At 40.3% G+C, this 23,874-nt stretch overlaps 1 protein-coding gene across 2 annotated transcripts in view; it reads right to left on the reverse strand.

The window, feature by feature from the left end:
• Positions 1-23,539, reverse strand: part of hmgcra (3-hydroxy-3-methylglutaryl-CoA reductase a) — a 59,022-nt gene extending 35,483 nt beyond the window's left edge. Inside the window, exons 1-8 of one of the 2 annotated variants that reach the window (XM_072257905.1) lie at positions 23,379-23,539; positions 19,086-19,272; positions 4,171-4,282; positions 3,959-4,046; positions 3,469-3,553; positions 2,843-2,948; positions 2,420-2,526; positions 2,097-2,216 (exon numbers count right to left, since the gene is read on the reverse strand). In XM_072257905.1, the coding sequence (XP_072114006.1) occupies positions 2,097-2,216; positions 2,420-2,526; positions 2,843-2,948; positions 3,469-3,553; positions 3,959-4,046; positions 4,171-4,282; positions 19,086-19,250 (783 nt within the window). In that variant the 5' untranslated portion in view covers positions 19,251-19,272; positions 23,379-23,539. Of the gene's footprint in view, positions 1-2,096; positions 2,217-2,419; positions 2,527-2,842; positions 2,949-3,468; positions 3,554-3,958; positions 4,047-4,170; positions 4,283-7,111; positions 13,079-19,085; positions 19,273-23,378 lie in introns of those variants that run through there. The other variant, XM_072257904.1, reaches the window with a different exon arrangement.
• Positions 23,540-23,874: the final 335 nt, after the last annotated feature.

The following is a 23,874-nucleotide window of genomic DNA, read 5'->3' on the forward strand; positions in this document are numbered from 1 at the left end:
CCCTTTCCTCAGTTCGTAATGTAATTAAGAAATGGCAATTAACAGGAACGCTGGAGGTCAAGTTGAGGTCTGGAAGACCAAGAGAACTGCTCGTAGGATTGCTAGAAAGGCAAATCAAAACACCTGTTTGACTGCAAAAGACCTTCAGAAAGATTTAGCAGACTCTGGAGTGGTGGTGCACTGTTCTACTGTGCAGCAACACCTGCATAAATATGACCTTCATGGAAGAATCATCGGAAGAAAACCTTTCCTGCATCCTTACCAGAAAATTCAGTGTCAGAAGTTTGCAAAGGAACATCTAAACAAGCCTGATGCATTTTGGAAACAAGTCCTGTGGACTGATAAAGTTAAAATAGAACTTTTTGGCCACAATAAGCAAAGGTATGTTTGGAGACAAAAAAGGGTGCAGGATTTCATGAAAAGAGCACCTCTCCAATTGTTAAGCACGGGGATGGATCGATCATGCTTTGGGCTTGTGTTGCAGCCAGTGGCACAGGGAACATTTCACTGGTAGAGGGAAGAATGAGTTCAATTAAATACCAGCAAATTCTGGAAGCAAACATTACACTGTTAAAAAAAAGCTGAAGATGAAAAGAGGATGGCTTCTACAACACAGGATAATGATCCTAAACACACCTCAAAATCCACAATGGACTACCTCAGGAGGCACAAGCTGGAGGTTTTGCCATGGCCCTCACAGTCCCCCGACCTAAACAGCATTGAAAATCTGTGGATGGACCTCAAAAGTGCATGCAAGACGGCCCAAGAATCTCACAGAACTAGAAACCTTTTGCAAGGAAGAATGGGCAAAAATCCCCCAAACAAGAATTTAAAGACTCTTGTCTTTCTACAGAAAGCATTTATAAGCTGTGATACTTGCAAAGGGGGTGTTACTAAGTACTGCCATGGAGGGTGCCTAAATTTTTGCTTCGGGCCCTTTTCTTTTTTTGTTATTTTGAAACTGTAAAAGATGGAAATAAAAAAGTAATCTTGCTTAACATATTAAAGAAATGTGTCATCTTTAACTTTATGCCTTTTCGAAATCAGGTCAGCTTTTACTCGCTTAGCTATTCACAGTAACAGAAATTTTGACCGGGGTGCCCAAACTTTTGCATGCCACTGTACCTTGAGCTGCTTAAATAACTTTCATTCTGTTGCCAGTTCAGAAACAGGACATTTTACAAATGTTCAAATTGATTAAGAAAGCATGATGCAGCAAAACTTAGATAATACATAAAGCATGGGTTAATCTGTGGCACAAATGCTATTTATTATTCAAGTGCCTGACAATAACATTTCCTCCAAGTCTAGCACCAAAACTACAAATTCCACTCAACTGCTTCCCCACTACAAAAATCAACAACATCTAGGCAGTCATCCATTGACTAGAAATTCAAATATAAATCGACAGGAACACTGACAAGAGAAGGTCAAAGCCTGGCTGATTCAAACTCCTTTCAGTCTAAATACTTCCACCATTTACAAGGAATCATTTTCTCTTTCCTGGAAAAGTTCAGCTCCAACAAATTTTTAAGAAATTCCATACCTTGCAGGAAAAGCAGCCCAATTAATCAGCATCCCATCCACCAAAAATAAACCACAGCTGTTGTTTGTACAGCATCTACAAAGTGCATTGCAGATCCCTGGCCCACTTCAGCATTACCACTCAAGCCTAGAATACTGTACATATCAGATGGATGGGAATATCATTTTGTGCAACTTCCCCTCCTAATTGCACATGTTCCTTATTTGGAAATGCAATATTGTTACATCATTACAACCACGTATAAGCTGAAACTCCTTACTCAGCAACACTACAAAAATACCTTCACCAGAAGCAGATACAAGACAGGGTGGGAGCACTTAAAAGGCATTTAGATACTGGTTATAAGTCATAAATCAAACTATTTTTAAAAAATCAATAATGTCATGGCAGAACACCAGAAAATATCCATGACTAGGTTGTTCATTCTTAGGAAACCACTGTGCAATAATATTTTCAGAAGGTTGACACTGTTTCAACACAAACTTTGGCAAGCTGAATTTATCAGCTAGACAATTACCATATTTTAACCAGTAAGTAACTAAGTACTGACCATGATGACTTTCACTCTCTGTGTTACAGGATTTGGTTTGTTATCCTCCTCTTCTTCCAAAACTCGAGCAAAATGTCCAAGCTGCCATATTGGACGACCGTCACGACTTTCTCGGGAAAGCTAGGAGAAATTTGACTTTTAATCATCTTGGTTCTTCGATTTTCAAGAAGCAGAGATCATTTATCATGATATCATAAACAGTTCACATCTCACAAGCAAGCTGCCTTTATACATTTGTCTGAAATAATGCAACTCCAGAAGGAGCTCATTACCAATCATTAAAATCCTGCCAGCACAATTGGAAGAGCTTATGTCATTCTCACCTCTAATACCAGGGAGACGCAAGCTGGGAAAAACGTCATGAAGACAAGGTAGTTTGCCAGTACTGACATACAGCCAAAGCAGCACATGATTTCTAGCTGACGTACACCTAAAGGAACAGGTTAAAATGTTTCCTGTTAATATCCCATAACTTTTAATACCAAAACTTTAAAAACTTGGTGTTGAAATGGTATGTGGGTGGTTTTGTCTTCAACCCTCAATTTCCCCTTAGGAATATTTCAGAGATGCCAAGTTGATTACACATTCATAAATTTGCAGTTTCACACTTACACTTGGCCACAGAATAGAACTTGGTGAGGTTTAATATATTTTAGCACATCCCTCTAATCTTCAAATTTTCAGCAACTTCCAATCTAATTAATGTGGAAAGACACAAGGACAAGAAAACGAAGTTGGTAACTTACCAGACATAGTACCAACACCTATTACAAGACATTCCACAAGAGCATCAAGAGTGAAGGTAGGACCAAGAATCGCCATTCCACGTGCAATGTTTTCCCTGACTTCATCCTGTAGATCGAAATACATTCAGGAATGTTTATTCCCACAGAAACCCAGATTCTCAAACACTCCAAATCTTCAAGTTTTGCATTTTGCACAACTTCAAAGTATTCTTGCATCAGAATTTTATCAACGTAAACAGACTACATAATTATTTTGCCTATTGGTGCTAAGTATGGAATACACATCAAATTTCACACTGCATTATATAAAAGTTGCTAAAATGACTAGGATTGTGATGCAAATGATCAAGAATGGCAAGTTTGTTTAAATCATTTCATACTATTAATCAGAAATAAAGCAGCATTTCTTCTGGTTTACACATGAAATGAGAAACTCAAGTAAACTACAATGAGGGGATCAATTTTATCCTTAGCACACCTAATTAAATACCAAAATGTGAAGGAATAAAATCACATCATTACTAAAGGAATTGTATTGTTGTAGGCAATGCTCAGACTGCATATATCAAATAATTTTCATCCATCTTTTGTGAAAGATTTGCCAAGTATATATATCAGCACTTTACCTGGCAGTTGGAGCTCAATGCAAACTTGGCCAAAGCACTGGCTTTTGATAGATCAATCAATAGCAAGAAGAAAGGCAAGGCTTCACTGAAAAAGGAATTTAGGAGTTAGCCTTGGTAGAAATGTACTGTGAGCTTCAAAGATAAAATTCATAAATACTTTGAGCTTGTAGCTTTCTCATTCAGATCGGGAAAATGCTACCAAAAAGCTGATCTGGAGCCATTTAAGTACAAGAAGGAAAAGTGGTACAGGTACCATTTTATGAATGTCTACTATCTTCTTTACCAAAGGAACCCAAACGTTCCTCAGGCTTGCTTTCAAATAATTAACAATGCAATAATAAGACTTAACTAAACCATACCTTGTCAACCACGGACTAGCTAAATACATTTACTACATGCATCCAAAACAAAAATAGTTATGAAGGAAGTCTGAATACATATCTAAAATATTCAAGAAAAGCAAAATATATTTATTAACAAATGTACTCACTTGAGACCAGTCAGTTCTTTATCCAAAAAGTGAATTACAACTGTGCTGAAAACAAAGCTGGAGAAGATGGTGAAGAGACCAGCAATCCCTAAAGAAAGATCAACTTATAAATGCAGTTGCACCGAATAATGATAAAATAGATGCCGCATATGTCACATACAAGTATCAGTTTCGATTCAATGGAAATGTTAAATATTGTACTTGGACCTTACCTAGCATATATTTAGAACCAAGTTGGCGCAGATTCTGGAACTGGAAGTATATGTACAAGATTGCAAAACAGCGAGTAATAGTCAGGATTATGATATCACTGCTCAATATCTCCTGAGAAAACAAGAACAATACTTTTGATCAGAAAATATTTTTTGTCCTTAAACAGTTGTGAATACAAAAAAATTGGAAAACAAAACCTTAGAAGTTCAAGCATTTGTGGAGAGGATTTTATCTTGCTAGCATTTTATTTGGTATTCCTTTATTAACATAGAATCGTACAGCACAGTACAGGCCCTTTGGCCCACAATGTTGTGCCGACCCTCAAACCCTGCCTCCCATATAACTCCCCACCTTAAATTCCTCCATATACCTGTCTAGTAGGCTCTTAAACTTCATGAGTATATCTGTCTCCACCACTGACTCAGGCAGTGCATTCTACGCACCAACCACTCTCTGAGTAAAAAACCTTCCTCTAATATCCCCCTTGAACTTCCCACCCCTTACCTTAAAGCCATGTCCTCTTGTATTGAGCAGTGGTGTCCTGGGGAAGAGGAGCTGGCTATCCACTCTATCTATTCCTCTTATTATCTTGTACACCTCTATCATGTCTCCTCTTATCCTCCTCCTCTCCAAAGAGTAAAACCCTAGCTCCCTTAATCTCTGATCATAATGCATACTTTCTAATCCAGGCAGCATCCTGGTAAATCTCCTCTGTACCCTTTCCAATGCTTCCACATCCTTCCTATAGTGAGGTGACCAGAAATGGACATAGTACTCCAAATGTGGCCTAACCAGAGTTTTATAGAGCTGTATCATTACATCGCGACTCTTAAACTCTATCCCTCGACTTATGAAAGCTAACACCCCATAAGCTTTCTTAACTACCCTATCTACCTGTGAGGCAACTTTCAGGGATCTGTGGACATGTACCCCCAGATCCCTCTGCTCCTCCACACTACCAAGTATCCTGCCATTTACTTTGTACTCTGCCTTGGAATTTGTCCTTCCAAAGTGTACCACCTCACACTTCTCCAGGTTGAACTCCATCTGCCACTTCTCAGCCCACTTCTGCATCCTATCAATGTCTCTCTGCAATCTTTGACAATCCTCTACACTATCTACACCACCAACAACCTTTGTGTCGTCTGCAGACTTGCCAACCCACCCTTCTACCCCCACATCCAGGTCATTAATAAAAATCACAAGAAGTAGAGGTCCCACAACAGATCCTTGTGGGACACCACTAGTCACAATCCTCCAATCTGAATGTACTCCCTCCACCACGACCCTCTGCCTTCTGCAGGCAAGCCAATTCTGAATCCACCTGGCCAAACTTCCCTGGATCCTATGCCTTCTAACTTTCTGAATAAGCCTACCATGTGGAACCTTGTCAAATACCTTACTAAAATCCATATAGATCACATCCACTGCACTACCCTCATCTAAGAAGAAGAATATCTTTATTGTCATTGTTGTGGAGCAATGAAACACAGTTTAGCAGCTCAACGTTTTGCAGCATGACGAAGAATATATACATAAAATAAACTCTAAAACCTCAGGAGTACAGTCCAAAATTAATAATATATGGATGGTGGGGTAGGACTATTGCACACCTGCCATTCCTGGAAGTGTGATGTATTTAGCTGCCGCCGTCTTAGGAGGGGGGCAGGAGAAGGGAAGCCGGTGTTATACATTTCACTGCTTGTGGGTAGAAGCTGCTAAGGAGTCTCTTTGTTTTCGTCCTTAATGCTCCGTATCTCTTCCCAGAAGGTAGAGGGGAAAACAGGTGATGTCCAGGATGAGTGGGATCCTTTGAAATACAAGTAGCCTTCTTTTGAAGTCTGCCAGTATAAAAGTCTCTGAGGGAGGGTAATATTGTGCCAGTAACCCGCTCTGCTATCCTCACCACCCGCTGCAAGTCCTTCCTTTCTTGTTCTGTGCAGCTGGCAAACCACACCGCACAGTAATACGTCAGGAGGCTCTCTATAGTTGTCCGATAGAAGTTGATCAGCAGGTGATGAGGGAGGAGAGCATGCTTTAGCTTCCTTAGGAAGTAGAGCCTCTGTTGGGCCTTCCCCACCTGATAAGAGATATGGGCAGTCCAGGTGAGGTCAGCCGAGATGTGGATGCCGAGGAACTTGAAACTCTCTACTCTCTCCACCTCTTTCCCGTATATGTGCAGAGCAGAGTGCTCGATGCACTTTGATTTCCTGAAGTCTACTATCAGCTCCTTGGTTTTTGTGATGTTCAAGTCCAGGTTATTATGACAACACCATTCTGTCAAATGCTGTACCTCCTCCCTCTAGGCTGTCTCATCACAGTCTGATATGACACCTATTAGGGTGGTATCGTCAGCAAATTTGACAATGGTGTTGGTGGAGTGAATGGTAGAGCAGTCATGGGTGAAAAGAGAATAGAGGATGGGGCTGAGAACACACCCCGGTGGTGTACCGGTGTTCAGGATGAGAATAGATGATGTGTGTTCTCCCATCCTGACACTTTGGGGTCTGTTACTCAGAAAATCCAGTATCCATGAGCACAGTGAACTGCCAAGGCCCAGGTTGCTCAAGGCCCAGGCTGCACCAGTTTGTAGGGGATGACTGTATTAAAAGCTGAGCTGTAGTCCACAAACAGCATTCTTACATAGGTGTTATCCTGATCCAGGTTTGTAAGGGCTGTGTGGAGAGCTGTGATGACTGCATCCTCTGTCGATCTGTCTGCACGATACGCAAACTGGTATTTATCAAAGTCAGCAGGTATGGCAGACCTAATATAAGACAGTATGAGTCTCTCAAAACATTTCTTTTTTTTAAATTTTATTTTTATTTGGATAAGGAATTCACAAATATCATGTACTTTTTTCACACATATAACCTTTTCCATTTTTTTATATGTATAAAACTATAATTATTTATACATTCTTAAGTACACATTGAGATGATATAAAAGGAAATTAGACACTTAAATAGATAATTATGTACTGTGGTAATTCTAATCTATTAGGCTAAGTAATGGTATTAGTTGTTAAGAAAAATAGTAATAATAGTTTCCATATAACTCTTCTGGACCATTTCCACTGGTCCAAAATGTTGTATGTAAGCCTATGTAACAACCATTGTAGGTGTTTACATCCTAATTTGTTCATGCTTGCTCCTGCCCGCAGACATAATTATCCAATCCCTATGTACTTATTTAATTATTTTTTTCATTTTTTATCCCTTTCCCAAATCTTTCCCTTTACTTGTGTTAATTCTCTATTTTCCAAAAGAAAACACAAAAAAAAAGACATTTAGACTAGGGGTGCTTACATTAGCAATATTACTGTGTTGATGAGAAGAGCAGTATAAATCATTAGGAGAATCATCTAAAGTCTGCTCGCATTGGGGTTATATATTCAATCCATTTATTCCAGATTTGATAAAATTTTTCTTTTTGAATTCTCAGGGAGTAAGTCAACTTTTCTATTTTAAATATTTCCAAGATAATTTTGCGCCAATCTTCTAATGTAGGTGGTATTGGATTTAGCCACTTTCTAGTGATTGATTTCTTACTTGCTGCTAAGAGGGCCTGCAGCAACTTTATATCTTCCTTCTGTTCAAGAAACAATACATGCCCCAAATAGAGCGTCTCAAAGTTCAGAGGTATCTGGGACCTAAGTACCTTAACTAATGTTCTATGAATACCTTCCCAATATAGACTTAATTTAGGGCAATCCCAGAAGATATGAAAATGATTTGCCTCCTTGGAGCCGCACCTTCTCCAACACGTCACGTTTGTATCTTTATATTTTTCCTGATATGGGGTCTTGAAGTACCTTATAATGTTTTTTCCAACAATGTTCTCTCCAAGTCAAAGAATTAGTCGAGGACCATTGAAAGCTGCAGATTTTCCCCCAAGCCTCCTCTGAAAGTACCAACCCTGCTTCTTTCTCCCACTTCTCTTTAATATACAGTGTATTTACATTTTTAGCATGGGAGAGTGCATTATATAATTGAGAAACTGATTTACTAGGTATTGAACTGCAAGCCAAATTCAGAATCTTGAAAAATTCTAATTCTACTGTTGATAGGTCTATATATCTACAACTCTGGTTAACATAGTTCCGTACTCGAAGGTACCTAAAATAGTCATTGTGTTCTAGGCCATGTTTGTCCTGCAGGATTTGGAAACTTTGTAATACTCTTTTATCTATAAATGAGAGGTAGGTTGTAAGACCTTTCTTTATCCATAGCTCAAATCTTTTATCTCCTCTGTTGGGAAGGAATTCGGTATCATATGCACACCATCTAAAGAGTTTTAACATGTTATTAATTCCACATGAATTAACCACCTTCTGCCATACTTTTAATGTAAGATTTATCCAACTGTTTTTAAATTTTTCCACCTGGGCCATCAATACTTCGTCAGCTATTGAGGACTGTAGAGGAAAACTGTGAACTAATCCAAATTCTATTTCCTTCCATCTAGCCTTATATTCCCTATTACACCAATATAACAGAGGGGTTATCTGTGAGGCATAAAAATAATTTCTCAGGCAAGGAAGAACCATACCTACTCCTTCCTTCCCTAACTGTAAGGTGTTATATCGAATTCTAGGTTTCTTTCCTTGCCAAATGAAGCGGGAAATCCATTTGTCCCATTCCCTGAATTGATTATCATCCACCTCCACCAGTAAAGTACAGAAAAGATACAATAACCGAGGAAGAATATTCATTTTTATAGTATTTATCCTTGAATTTAAACTTAAAAAGGGGATAAGATTCCATCTATGTATATCTGCTTTTATCTCTGAGATTAATGGCCCATAATTTACCTGTGACAGTGTTGAAAGATCCTTCGGCAGGGTTATTCCTAAATATTTTAATGATTTAGCTTCCCACTTAAGATCGTATGTATCCTCCAATTTTTTGGATGGTGTATAATTTAGGGACATAACCTGCATTTTCTTTACATTTATTTTATAACCTGATATTTTCCCAAAGTCATCCAACAGTGTAAACAATCCTATAAATGATTTTTCTGGTTCACTCAGATAGACCAAAACATCATCTGCGAATAACGCCACTTTCTGTTCAATCCCTGCCACCTTGATACCTTTTACGATTTCGCTCTGCTTTATTAGTTGGGCAAGCGGTTCAATATATAGCGCAAAAAGGAGAGGAGAAATTGGGCATCCCTGTCTAGTGCCTCTCTCTAAGATGAAGGAGTCAGAGAGGTCCCCATTTATCTTAATTCCGGCTGTAGGGCTATCATATAGAGTCTGAATTACTTTAATAAACTTTTCTTGAAAGCCGAATCTTCCTAACACTCTGTATAGGAATGCCCAACTAACCGAATCAAAAGCTTTCTCAGCGTCCAATCCTACTACCACTGTCTCTGTCTTGTTCTTATTAACCTGTTCTAATATGTGCAGAGTTCTCCTTATGTTGTCCTGTGTTTGTCTTTGTTGAATAAATCCAGTCTGGTCTAAGTGGATTAGGCAAGGTAAAAGCTTTTCCAATCTGCGCGCTAATATAGATGTAAATAGTTTGTAATCTAAATTAAGAACACTAATTGGCCAATAATTGCCACATTCTAGTTTATCTTTACCCTCTTTAGGAATAACTGAAATAATCGCTTCTCTCCAGGAAGGTGGAGTTTCTCCTCTCTGCAAGATCCAATTAAAGGTGTTAAATAGTAATGGGGCTAACTGTGTCTTCAGGGACTTGTACCACTCTGAGGTAAACCCATCAGAACCTGGGGACTTTCCAGCCTTTAACCTAGAGATGGCCACGTTCAGTTCTTTGACAGTTACTGGTTCTAATAAACTTTCATTTTGTAAATCTGTAAGTTTAGGTAGATCTAAAAAATTCAATACACTGTCTATATAGGGCTCATTGGGGGCCTGGGGTTGGGCGTACAGCTCTCGATAATATGTTTCAAAACTCTCTTGAATTTTCCCTATTGTACTCTCCACAAGCTTTGTCTTTGGATTCTTTATTTTATGAATTGTATTGTCTGCTTGTTGTATTCGTAATTTATATGCTAATAATCTAGCTGATTTACCTCCTACTTCATAACTCTTTTCTCTCAGGTAAAGAAAATTTCTTTGAGTTTCCAACGTATAAATATCGTCAATTTCACTTTGCAATTTCCTAATTTCCTGTTTTCGATTTGAATTACTTTTGTTGCTATCTACAACTTGAAGTTGTTTTAATTTTCCTTGAAGGTCTGCTAATTTTTGTGCATTGATTTTTTTCATGTGAGTGGTAATGGAAATAATTTTCCCTCTCAGTACAGCTTTCAATGTATCCCATAAGATCACTGGTGAGGTTTCTCCCGTGTCATTAAGGTCTAGATATTCTTTGATTTCTCCCCTTAATCTCTCCATTACTTTCGGGTTATTGAGTATATGTGAGCTTAGCCTCCATAGCGTTTTCCTCATTTTCTTTTCCAGGATTAGAGACATAGAGACTGGGCTGTGATCCGACAGATCAATTGTTGCAATATTACAGATTTTTATCCTGAGTCTATCTGTATTAAAGATAAAGAAATAGTCTATCCTTGAATAGGCTGAATGAGGGAAAGAGTAATGTGTATTATCTTTACTAGTAGGGTGTAATTCCCTCCAGACATCTATAATTCCCAACTCCTCCATCAATGAATTCATTTTCCGAGTTAGAGGTTTATTCTGAGTAACCATTCTTGAAGAATCTAATGCAGGATTTAATCTAATATTAAAATCCCCTCCACAAATTACTACCCCTTGAGAACTGACCATTAGATCAAAAATGTGTCTATAAAATGACCATTCACAACCTGGAGGAGCATAAACATTCAGCAATGTTATTTCTGTACCTTCTATTCTTCCTGTGATTTTTACAAACCGTCCTTCTTTGTCTTTAGTCTCTGAAATATGTTCATAATTAAGAGTACTTGATATTAAAGTAGCTACCCCTCTTTTGTGACTCAATTTATATGATGAATAAAAATACATGCTTAAAGCCCATTCTTTTTAATTTTCCATGTTCAGATTGGCTCATATGCATTTCCTGGAGGAAAGCTATTTGTGCCCTCTCTTTTTTCAATTTAGACATAATCTTATTTCTTTTAATTGGATTCAAAACCCCATTAACATTATAGGAAATTATTTTTACCAATTCAGTTTGCATTTTTCTCTAGTAGAAAAAAAACTCTCCTTTTCTAACCAAACAATAAGCAATCCCTTCTCAACAGTAAACCAAGACATATAACCACACCCTAGACATTTTTGAACGTGTAACATTTGAAAATTTTTCCCGACTTCCCACAGTGAGGCCTGAGCACCGAACCGCCTCAGTTCAGAGGGATAACCTCTATCTTCACCGTGTTAGAGGGCCCTCAGCAGTTTGAATAATCATAGAGAATTTCCTCCTATTTATGTCTCGACCATATTGCTATCATTCAAGTTATTCCGCCTAGTTTATTTTCAGTTACCAGTTTTCATTTTATCTTTAAGTCCGATTTACTCTTTTCAGTCATTTCTCTTAATTAATCTGTATTCTTTGTACATTCGCGTCTGAATATTTGCAGCTTTTCCTTGTAGTTTGACACTCTGGTTCGAGTGGAGTGTCCTCGCCCCACTAACTGCCATGACTTCTGCCGGATCCTCTCCAGTAGTGACTCCGGTTGGGTGATAACTTTAATAGGTAGGTGATAACTTTAATAGGTAGTCCCCGGTCCGCCAGGTCCGACGTTGCCTCCTCCACCGTAGCGTAAGTTTTTGTCCCTTCGTCGTAAAAGACTCTCAGCCGAGCTGGATACAGGGTCTGGAATCTGATGTTGTTTTCCTTCAGGACTCTCCGTGTTTCCGTATATTCCCTCCGTCTGGCAAGAATCCCCAGTGCGTAGTCGTGGTCTAAACCGATTTTACAGTTGTTCCACATGAAGCCTTTATTTTGCCATGCCCTTTTAAGCACCTCTTCCTTCGTTCTGTAACTGAGAAATCTGACCAGAATCGATCTGGGTTGGGCGTCTGCCGAGGGCCGTGGTGCCATTGCGCGGTGAGCCCTTTCTATCTGTAGGTCTTTTGCAGCTGGTATATCAAGGTTCTCTCTAAGCAGCTTCTCTATGAAGGGAATCATCAATCCGGGTTTACCTTCAGTTCCTTCAGGAACTCCGTAAATCCTCACATTTTCCCTTCTTGAGCGGCCTTCTTGATCTATTAGTTTCCACTGGAGCTGGTCTTGCAGCTTCAGCATTTCTGCTATCACTTCCTCGGCATTTTGTAGCTTCTCTTCAATTCCAACAATCCTTGCTTCAGCTTCATCTATCCGCGAGTTAGTTTTTACTATTTCTCCTTTAATATCTTCCAGCTGTTTGCTGTTATCTTGTCAGAACTCACGAATCTCTCTGAGAATCAAAGACAGAGTCACCGATTCCCCCTCATTATCTCCGTCCTGGCTTGCCGTGGGGGAGCTAGGCCCGTCACCTTGCTGCGTCTCTTTATGTTTCTCAGCCTTCGGAGCGGACTTTTTAATCTTGTTCTTAGACATCATCCTTGCCCCATTTATATAGTTATGCAATATTAAGTATTTGTCTAAATTTGATTTTGGGGCAGTTTACCTTCTTTTTTGTCGAGAGACCTTTTCCTTACGCCGCCATTCCCTTGATGACCCGGAAGTAGAGTCTCTCAAAACATTTCATGATGATAGGAGTTAGAGCAACTGGGCGATAGTCATTAAGGTAGTTCACTGTACTTTTCTTTGGTATGGGTATTATTGTGGCTGACTTAAGGTAGGTGGGGACTACAGGCTGTAGTAGCGAGAGGGTGAAGATGGTAGTAAATACTCCCGCTAGTTGATCTGCGCAGTCCTTAAGAATCCTCCCGGTGACTCCATCTGGGCCAGCTGCTTTCCTCGCATTGACTCCGTGCAGGGCGGATCTGACCTGGTGTTGGTGTAATTGTATAGGGTCATCCTTCTCTGTTAGTGTTGACTGGATGCCAACTTCTCCAACTATATGCTTGGTCACCTCCTCAAAGAACTCTATCAGGCTTGTTAGACACGATCTGCCCTTCACAAAGCCATGCTGACTGTCCCTGATCAGACCATGATTCTCTAAATGTTCAGAGATCCTATCTCTAAGAATCTTTTCCAACAGCTTTCCCACCACAGACATAAGGCTCACTGGTCTATAATTACCCGGACTATCCCTACTACCTTTTTTGAACAAGGGGACAACAGTCCCCTGATGGTGATAGGAATGATAAAACAACGTGTGCACCTTTCCATGCAACAATGAGAAAGGATGTTGATGGGAATTTGCTGGACAGTGTGATCGCGGGACCGTCGCAGCAAGAGGAGGAGCGAGGGGCTTGGGAGAGCACTGAGTGCTGGGAAGCAGCTAAGGAGAATGTGCTTTGAAAAGAGCGAGGGCAACTGAAGGGTTAAACAGTGTTGATTAGTTGATTAGAGGGAGTGAGTACTTGAGATAAATTGGTAAGGGACAAATAAAAGAAGGGGTAACTGAAGAGGAGCGGCCATGGTGGAATAAAAATTGTGATATAGCAGTAAGAAACAGAAATAGAGCTTACAGGAAATTGAGAAAGTACCCAGTGTTAGATAATGTTATGGAGTATAAAAAGGAAAGAGCAGTTACAAGGAGAGTAATTAAAAATGCAAAAAGGGATTGTTGGAGAAGATTTTGTGGAACCCTGAGCCCTGAGACACCTATAATCGATACAAAAGTGAAAGAAGCATGTTGTTCAAGAGGTTATCTGGTTTAAATTTATTTTGGTTTTCTATTAAATCTTTGTTTGGCCACCAAGAGAATCAACATCTGATTGAAGAGTCAATCATTCAGTTTATACGTGAGACTAAGTTGTATTCGAGAATTTGAGTTCCTTGAAGTTCTGTAATTAATTATACATCTTGCAGAGGGCTGTGATACACCAAGATGCGTCTAAACAGCCGGAAATAGAAGAAGAAGAAGAGGAGCGGCCAGTGGGTGAGTGGCTTAGGGTAGGAGTGCAGCTTTGAGACTTTGGCTCAAGAGGCTTCGGTGAGCAGAGGCTGAGGATGAGCTTGCTCCCAGTGAGGCAAGGCCGGGTAAGTTCCTTTAATTAATTTAATTAACTTAAGAGTAGGTAATGGAGGCAGCAGTTAGGGGAGTCGAGTGCTCTGTATGCAGTATGTGGGAAGTCAGGGACAGCACAATTGTCCCTGATGACTACACCTGTAAAAGGGGCATCCAGCTGCAGCTCCTGACAAACCGAGTTAGGGAGCTGGAGCTGGATGAACTTCGGATCATTCGTAAGTCAGAGGCAGAAATAGACAAGAGTTTCAGGGAGACAGTCACCCCTAAAAGTCAGGAGGCAGGTAGCTGGGTGACTGTCAGGAGAGGGAAGGGGAACAGACAGAAAGAGCAGAGCACCCCTGTGGCCGTTCCCATCAACAATAAGTATATCGTTTTGGATACCGTTGGTGGGGATGACTTACCAGAGACAAGTTGTAGTGGTCGCGTCTCTGGCACCGAGACTGGACCCTCAGCTCAGAAAGGAAGGATGGAAAAGAGGAGAGCAGTAGTGATAGGGGATTCGATAGGGGGACAGATAAGAGGATCTGTGAGAGAGATCGAGAATCCCGGATGGTCTGTTGCCTCCCTGGTGCCGGAGTCCGTGATATCTCGGATCGAGTTCTCGGTATTCTCAGGAGATAAGGTGAGCAGCCAGATATCGTGGTTCATGTAGGGACCAATGACATAGATAGGAAGGAGGAGGTCCTGCAGAGTTTAGGGAGTTACGTGCAAAGGACTCAGGATTACGACCTGTGCCACGTGCTAGTGAGGCTAGAAATAGGAAGATAATGCAGCTAAATACGTGACCAAGGAGATGGTGCAGGAGGGAGGGCTTCAGGTTTCTGGACAATTGGGCTTTGTTCCAGGGAAGGTGGGATCTGTTCCAATGGGACAGTTTGCACCTGAACTGCAGGGGGGACTAATATCCTTGTGGGTAGATTTGCCAGTGCTGCTCGGGGGGGGGGGGGGGGTAAACTAGATTTGCAGGGGGAGGGGACCCAGAGTGTTAGAGCAGATCATGAGGTGGTGGAGGATAGAGGTCATGCGAGGTCTGCATGTATAGACAGAAATCAAAGGTTTGTACGTGATAGAAGTGTTCTCAGGTGCATCTATTTCAATGCAAGGAGCATTGTAGGTAAAGCAGATGAGTTTAGGGCGTGGATTGGCACATGGGATTACGACATTATTGTTATTAGTGAGACTTGGTTGCAGGAGGGGCAGGACTGGCAGCTTAATGTTCCAGGGTTCTGTTGTTTCAGACGTGATAGAGGGGGAGGGATGAAAGGGCGAGGAGTGGCATTACTAGTCAGGGAAAATATCACAGCTGTGTGTAGACAGGACAGCCCAGAGGGCTTGTCTACAGAGGCCATATGGGTGGAGCTGAGAAACGGGAAAGGTGTGACCACACTAATAGGGTCATATTGTAGACCGCCTAATAGAGAGAATTGGAGGAGCAAATCTGTAGAGATAGCAGACTGATGTAAGAAACAGAAAGTTGTAATAGTAGGGGATTTTAACTTTTCACATATTGACTGGGACTGAGACTCCCACACTGTGAAAGGGCTAATGGATTGGAGTTTGTCAAATGTGTTCAGGAAAGTTTTCTAAATCAATATATAGAGGTACCTACAAGAGAGGATGCAATACTTTATCTCCTATTAGGGAACCAGGCAGGTCAGGTGTCAGAAGTATGTGTAGGCAAACATTTTGGGTCCAGTGACCATAATGTCATTAGTTTCAAGTTAATTATGGATAAGGATAGGTCTGGTCCTCGAGTTGAGGTTCTAAATTGGAGAAGGGCCAATTTTGTGGAAATGAAAAAGGATCTAGGAAGAGTGGATTAGGATAAGTTGTCTTCTGGCAAGGATGTGTTCAGTAAGTGGAAGGCCTGCAAAGGCAAAATTTTTGAAAGTGCAGAGTTTGTATGTTCCTGCCAGGATTAAAGGCAAAGTTAACAGGCATAGGGAACCTTGGTTTTCAAGTGATATTGGTGATCTGGTTAAGAAAAAGAGAGGTGTATAGCAGGTATAGGCAACAAAGACAAATGAGGTACTTGAAGAGTATAGAAGATGTAAGAAAACACTAAAGGAGGAAATCAGGAAGACAAAAAGACATGAAGTTGCTTTGGCAGATAATGTGAAGGTAAACCTGAAGGGTTTCTACAAGTATATTAAAAGGATAGTAAGGGACATAATTGGTCCCCTAGAAGATCAGAGTGGTCGTCTATGGGTGGAGCCTCACAAGATGGGGGAGATCTTAAAACAATTTTTTTGCATCGGTATTTACTCAGGAAACTGGCAAAGCGTATATGGAAGGAAGGGAAACAAGCAGTAGTGTCATGGAACATATAGAGGTTAAAGAGGAGGAGGTGTTTGCTGCTTTACAGTGAATAAAGGTAGGTAAATCTCCCGGGCCTGACATGATATTTCCTTGGACCTTGAGAGACATTAGTGTAGAAATTGCAGGGGCCCTGGCAGAAATGTTTAAAATGTCCTGAGTCACAGGTGCAGTGCCGGAGGATTGGAGGGTAGCTCATGTTGTTCCGTTGTTTAAAAAAGGCTCCAAAAGTAAACCAGGTAATTACAGGCCGGTGAGCCTGACATCAGTAGTAGGTAGATTATTGGAAAGTGTTCTGAGGGATTGGATATACAAGTATTTGGACAGCCAAGGGCTGATTAAGGATAGTCAGCATAGCTTTGTGCATGGTAGATCATATTTAACGAATCTTATAGAGTTTTTTTTGAGAAGGTTACCAAGAAAGTAGCTGTGGATGTTGTCTACATGGACTTTGTAAGGCCTTTGAAAAGGTCCTACATGGGAGGTTAGTTCAGAAGGTTCAGACACTAGGTATCCATGGAGAGGTTGTAAACTGGATTCGAAATTGGCTGTGTGGGAGAAGACAGAGAGTGGTAGTGAATGATTGCTTCTCAGACTGGAGGCCTGCGGCTAGTGGTGTGCCTCAGGGATCAGTGATGGGACCATTGTTGTTTGTTGTCTATACCAATGATCTAGATGATAATGTGGTAAATTAGATCAGCAAGTTTGCTGATGGCACTAAGATTGGAGGCATTGTGGCCAGCGAGGAAGGTTTTCAAACCTTGTAGAGGGATCTGGACCAACTGGAAAAATGGGCGAGAAAATGGCAGATGGAATTTAATGCAGACAAGTGTGAGGTGTTGCATTTTGGAAGGACAAATCAAGGTAGGACTTACACAGTAAATGGTAGGAGACTGAGGAGTGCGGAGGAACAAAGGAATCTGGGAGTTCAGATACATAATTCCCTGAAAGTAGGCATCACAGGTAGACAGGGTTGTAAAGAACGCTTTTGGCATCCTGGCATTCATAAATCAAAGTATTGAGTATAGGAGTTGGGATGTTATGGTGAGGTTATATAAGACATTGGTGAGGCCAGATTTGGAGCAGTGTGTGCAGTTCTGGTCACCTAACTATAGGAAGGATAACAGTAAGATTGAAAGAATGCAGAGAAGATTTACTAGGATGTTGCTGGGTCTTCAGGAGTTGAGTTACAGGGAAAGATTGAACAGGTTAGGACTTTATTCCTTGGAGTGTAGAAGAATGTGGGGGGATTTGATAGTTTACGAAATTGAGGAGTATATACAGAGTAAATGCAAGTAGCACTCACACACGCTGGAGGAACTTAGCAGGTCAGGCAGCATCGGTGGAAAAGATCAGTCGACGTTTCCGGCTGACGAAGCGTTCCGGCCCGAAACGTCGACTGATCTTTTCCACCGATGCTGCCCGACCTGCTGAGTTCCTCTAGCGTGTTGTGAGTGTTGCTTTGACCCCAGCATCTGCAGATTATTTTGTGTAAATGCGAGTAGGTTCTTTCCACTTAGGAGAGATAATTACCAGAGGACATGGCTTTAGGGTGAAAAGGAAAAGGTTTAGGGGAAACTTCTTCACTCAGAGTGGTGGGAGTGTGGAACGAGCTGCCATCTGACAAGGTAAATGCGGGCTCACTTTTGCGTTTTAAGAATAAACTGGATAGATACATGGATGGGAGCGGTCTGGAGGGTTATGGACTGGGTGCAGGTCAATGGGACTAGCGGAATATAGTTTCAGCACAGAATAGAAGGGCTGAATGGCCTGTTTTCTGTGCTGTAGTGTTCTATGGAAGCGGGGATGGTGGTGGCATCACATTGAAGGTAGCAAAAATCACTTGAATGGGTAGGGTAGTGAGGTAGAATGCAAGTAGAAAATAACCTGCCTTTGTTCTGGACGGGAAGTAAGACTACGTGAAAGTGCAGAAAATAAGAGTCCCATCAGCTTTGTTGAAGAGGTAACTGGAGTTGATGAAGAATAATAAAAAAAAAAATTTGGGAATGCTCATGTGAAAGATGCTAGCAGCAGAATAATTAAAACATAGAACAAAAGATCTGGAGAATGTTAATCGACTTCATTTCTTTCTAAAACTGCTGCTTAAACTGAAAGTTTGCAGCATTCTGTTTTTAGTTCAAATTTCTATCATCCAAATGAAAAACAGAATTGAAATAGATCAACCGAATTAAAAATAGGTTGAAACAAAAATTCTGAAGATCTACCCCAGTAAAGTTATTCCTTCCAATTATAAAACTCTTAGTAATACTAAACATGAAGAATTTACATTCATTTTCCTTAAGACTACAAAATACAGTTTTTCAGGAAACATGACTGAATTCAAAATCAATTTCATTTGTGAGCCTTGAAGTTGAATCCAAGAATGATCTTCAAGCTTTAAATCTATTTCAATTGCACATAAAACGTACCCTCGGCAAAAGGGTACAAAAATTTAAAAGTTGGTCAAAAATAAATCTAACTCATTAATTTGCTTAAATGAGGCATGGTAAAAATATCCCTTTATTTCTAATAATGTGCTTACCTCTTCAATCTTTGGACAGTCAAAATTCCACCCACAAATCTGATTATTACCAGTAAACATATTCATGGACATCATGCAGATAGTGACTGTAACTGTTCCCACAATCACCTCCCAAGGATGAGAGGCTACAAAAAGTCCATGCATGCGAAACAACCTGGACAACATTTTTCCTTTTCTGTATTTTAATCTGTTCAGAGTAGAAGGAAATATAATTAGTCAACATAATAACAAGTTAAAAATATCAAAATTACAGTAATCAATTACCTTCAGAAAATTTGACAAAATACTAATATATACTGTATTCTAGTTCTTAAGGATAATGAAATCTAATCTTTCCACAGCCCAAAGATAGGTAAGATATTAATTTCCAACCTCTATCTTACTCTGAATCGGTCACCAAGAAAGGAACACAGACTAAATGGCTAGCTTCTCAACTGGAAAAATATTTCAATCTGCTTAGTGCATGTTCATGTAAACATTAGCACGAAAAGGTATCTTAAACTCACATGTACATTAGCAAGTTTCAACATATCATTTGACCTCATAACTTTCGTATTTGTTGTTCTTTAAAGGAAACAAGTTTACACATGGAACCTGGCAATTTGAGGCAATAAGATACCAGGACTACTCAGACAATTCTTCAATTATTTGGAACACAGTCAAACTTGTCAACATTTTCAGTAATCATTGCTTTAAAAAAAACTTTAATAATCCGTACACTTTTCCCAACCACTATCGATGGGTACTAAAAGGATTAAAAAGAGCTCTACACCAGAAACTGGAGTACAAAAGTGGAGTGCTGCTATTTTATTGACACAGTTGACTACAATTAATTCACCATAAAAGGAGGTACTTTAAATGAAGTCCATTATTTATTCTTTTGTTGTTTTATAGTAAAGGTCACAGTGGGGAAAACTGCAGGCCTACAGGACAGATGATACAAAATTTAAAGCGGGGCTCCCAAAACCCTTTTTTATGCCATGGACCAACACCATAAAGCAAAGTTCAACATATCATAGTTGGGAACCCCTCTTTTCAAGAGTCCTCCCTGGACTCATCTTTTATGATTACTTTCAGAAGTACATTCTGCTATGGATGACACAAGGACCCTACTATTAAATGACTCAATAGTCACCAAGCAGAGGTTTGCTGTGCTCTGAGGGGTTTGTACATGTTTGCTTACAGAGTTATCAGAAGAGGACACGTTTCTAGAAATTCGAGCCTGTGTTTGCTTGCACTAGAACCTCCGCGGTGTCCCAGCTAAAATGGTGCCCTTCTTGGACTTCGTATCAGCGGTCTGTGTAGTTCTCGTTTAGGGGAACATCACACAGACAGGGCATAAAACAAGTGAAACCAAGTTACCAATATTCTCCACCATCCTCGTTCTGAATTGTCTTGCTGCTAACTATCAGCGACAAAAATAACTGCTTTTTGAACACAGACACACGCAACTGACACCATTTAAAATTTGTTTGCTCCAAGTACTGTCGTGTCTAATGGCCACACAAGAGCATGCAACTGACGCTAATTAGAAACTGATCGGCAAGTCTCCTGTACCAAGTAGCATAATGTCTCAAATAAATAAAGGGAATCCCGGCTACTTTCTCGATTAGTTTTTGTTCTTTCAGAGTTGCCCCAAAAAAGCATTTACCCAGATTAACCAATGGCACAATTAACTGGAATCTACTGTACTGTCAATCTACATACTGTCAGAAAGCAGATCAGATTCACTATGTATACAACACAGTAATTTAGATTCATGGAGAGGCTGACCGTGTTACATAGTTTTGTCTCATGGCAAGCGACTTTAATGATACCGGCACTTTTTTCTGTTATCCGTATACAGTCTATGCCCCTATTCCTTGTGAATAAGGGGACTTATCTCTGACAGGGATTCTCTCCTTACCTCTCTGATGTATCTAACCAAACAATAAGTGTCTTTTCAAATACAGAATACCACCAATTAATCAGTTATCAATATTTCAGACCAAACATTGGAAATATTTTAGCTATTTATGCTTTTGTTAAACTGGTTGGTGTGTATGCCGTACAAGGATGTCAGAGAGAAAAAACTGCAGGTTTCCGGTGATGACTCAAAGCACAAGAATCCATGTTCTCTCTTGAAAAAGAATATGCAATGAATAAGAATCCATTGATCAGATGTTACCCATGGATATACAACTGCCATAGACATAGAGTCATAGAAGAATACAGCACAGAAACAGGCCCTTCAGTCCATCTAGTCCATGCCAAGCCATTTAAACCACCTACTCCCATCGACTTACAGAAAAGTACAGCACGAACAGGCCTTTCGGCCCATCACGTGAAATAAACTATGCTGAAATTAACAATGAAATAAGGTAATCCTTTAAGGAAATAGCAGAGCTAACAAGCTATATCTGAATCAAAGCTTAATCATGCTGCAAAAATATGGCAGACAAATGCTACAAGCAATATTTTATTTAGAGATATAGAGCTGTAACAGGCCCTTCTAGCTCAATGACGCCACGCTGCTCTATTACACCCATGTGACCAATTAACCTAATTCCTGTGTCTTTGGAATGCTGGAGAAAACCGAAGCACCCAGAAGCCCACGCAGTCATTGAACCCAGCTCATTGGCACTGTAATAGCATTAAACTAACCACGTAACTATCCTGCCATCTCAAAAACCACTGAAAGGATTTTGTTACAGCAAATCAAATTGGCAGCAGCACCATGAAAACAGGGTGAAGCAGAAATAAATGTTTTACTTTTGAATGGAATTAATGAATAATAATGGAATAAAGGGCATTAGTTATTGTACAGGCAAAACACACCTGATACTCCTTATCAAGTTCAATAACTAAAATATTACTGAAAACTCCAAAAACATCTATTAACAGATAAAACAGATAAAATAAATAATGCTTGAATTTTTTTTAAACTTTTGCCAAATTTTATTTTGCAGAATGGATGCAGCCAATAGACCTCCTGCCTCAACTCCAGTGACCAGGCTCCAATCCAACACCATCTTTATGGAATATGTATTTTTCCTGCGACCATATGGATTTTTCAGGAAGTTCTGGTTCCTCCTAAGTCTCAAAGTTGTGCAGCTTGGGGGTGGGGGGGTAATTGACCATTGCATATTATACCTAGTGTACAGATGACTGGCAGAATCTGAGGGGGATGACAAGAATGTGGGAGTAAATAAAATGGAATTAGTGTCTGATGGTCAGCACAGTCCTGTGAGATCTCTAGAAATTATATCCTTTGTATATTTTCTTTCCCCCTCGCAAATGACAAAAATATAAGATACAAAATTTTCCTGTCATAAATTTACATGGGGCACATTTGACAACAGGATATTCTTAATATAACAAGTTGCATTCTGCTGAATCACATTGAAAACATATATAATTGAGGATTCCGAATCGGAGAACTGTATTGAAGGAAATCGCCCATTAGTGTTAATGCAAAACATAAGAATTTAATAATTTCACTTTGTTAATTCCAATTACAAATGGAGTCATTATTTCGTTATGATCAATAAAACTCAGGAAAATCACAGCAGCTTTCATATGCAATGCAAGTGGATGATGTAAATGGCTACATTTTATTTGCCTGGAATGGGAGTGTGCCAAGAAAGAAAAAAAAGATTAAAGTATATTGCACAGCTACATCTTTTAGCCAGTTAGGAACGAGAATTTTGTCAAACAACATTTCACTGAATCGCTATATCCAAAATTCAGGTATTTTGAAAACATTTAGCTTTACGTGCACTTGCCGCTGTTTATAGGGGCAATGAACATTGTTACCCGTTGTAATTGAGACGATGGAGATGCGGCACACGATTTCAGGACACGGCGTTGAAGCAAACAGATGATACACAAACTAATTGTCTGTAACGACTATTACCTGGAACTGGTAACCCCTTGTCAATAAATATCAGGTTAGATTTCTTTGGGACTTTCCTGGAGACGCTCATCGGGCACAATGAGATTACAGTGAATGAGTACCAATTTCAAGGCCCCAGCGATGCCGCCGATCTTTCCCTTTCAGGTGGAGAGAGACAGATGCACGGCTCTTTTGGATGAAGGTGGACTTTCTGAGGACGAGATGCGGATGAGCCTCCACAGCCGGGCCTGAGACATTAAAGTGAAGAGACGAGCAGAGACCAGGTACCTAGTACAATTACCAAAGTCTAAGAAGCATCAATTACCTCATAGTCGCTGGCTTCCATCAGGACCCTAGATAGGCCTGTCTGCCGCAGCGCCTATAAACAAGACAATACTTCTTTAAATTACCTTACTCACCCAGGCTCAGAGAAGAATACTCAGTGAAGATCCAAAAGATTCAAACCGGCCACACACCAGCTCCCAAGTCTTGTCACCGATCCAGCCAGGAGGATACAACAAAAGATGGCGAGCACCTATCGTCCGATCCTAACCTCGCCCTGACTGGCTGAAGAAACCCGAACGCGGATGTCACGCCTCTCCGGATTGGAAATCACCCTGACAGTCGGGATCTTGCGAGGTCGAAGAACCAATAAACCCTCAGGTTTGGGTCTACGTCCGTCCTGATTGGTCCAAAGGAAGCAGACGTACGCGAACTTCCGATCCCCGGCAAGGGCGTGTCTTCATATTGAGTTATGTCACGTGTCACATTATCTAGCTACGTATTAAGGGAGGGAAACGCCCTTCCTCGAACTCTGTTAGCTGTGGGTAAAGCAGTAATATAAGCACTGCAGCTGCCAAATAGTGCACAGAAAGCATCGATAGCGCTTATAAATCGCTGAAAACTTTGAACCAT

Source organism: Mobula birostris, chromosome 5 (genome assembly GCF_030028105.1).
Source record: "Mobula birostris isolate sMobBir1 chromosome 5, sMobBir1.hap1, whole genome shotgun sequence".
In the NCBI taxonomy this organism is placed as follows: domain Eukaryota; kingdom Metazoa; phylum Chordata; class Chondrichthyes; order Myliobatiformes; family Myliobatidae; genus Mobula; species Mobula birostris.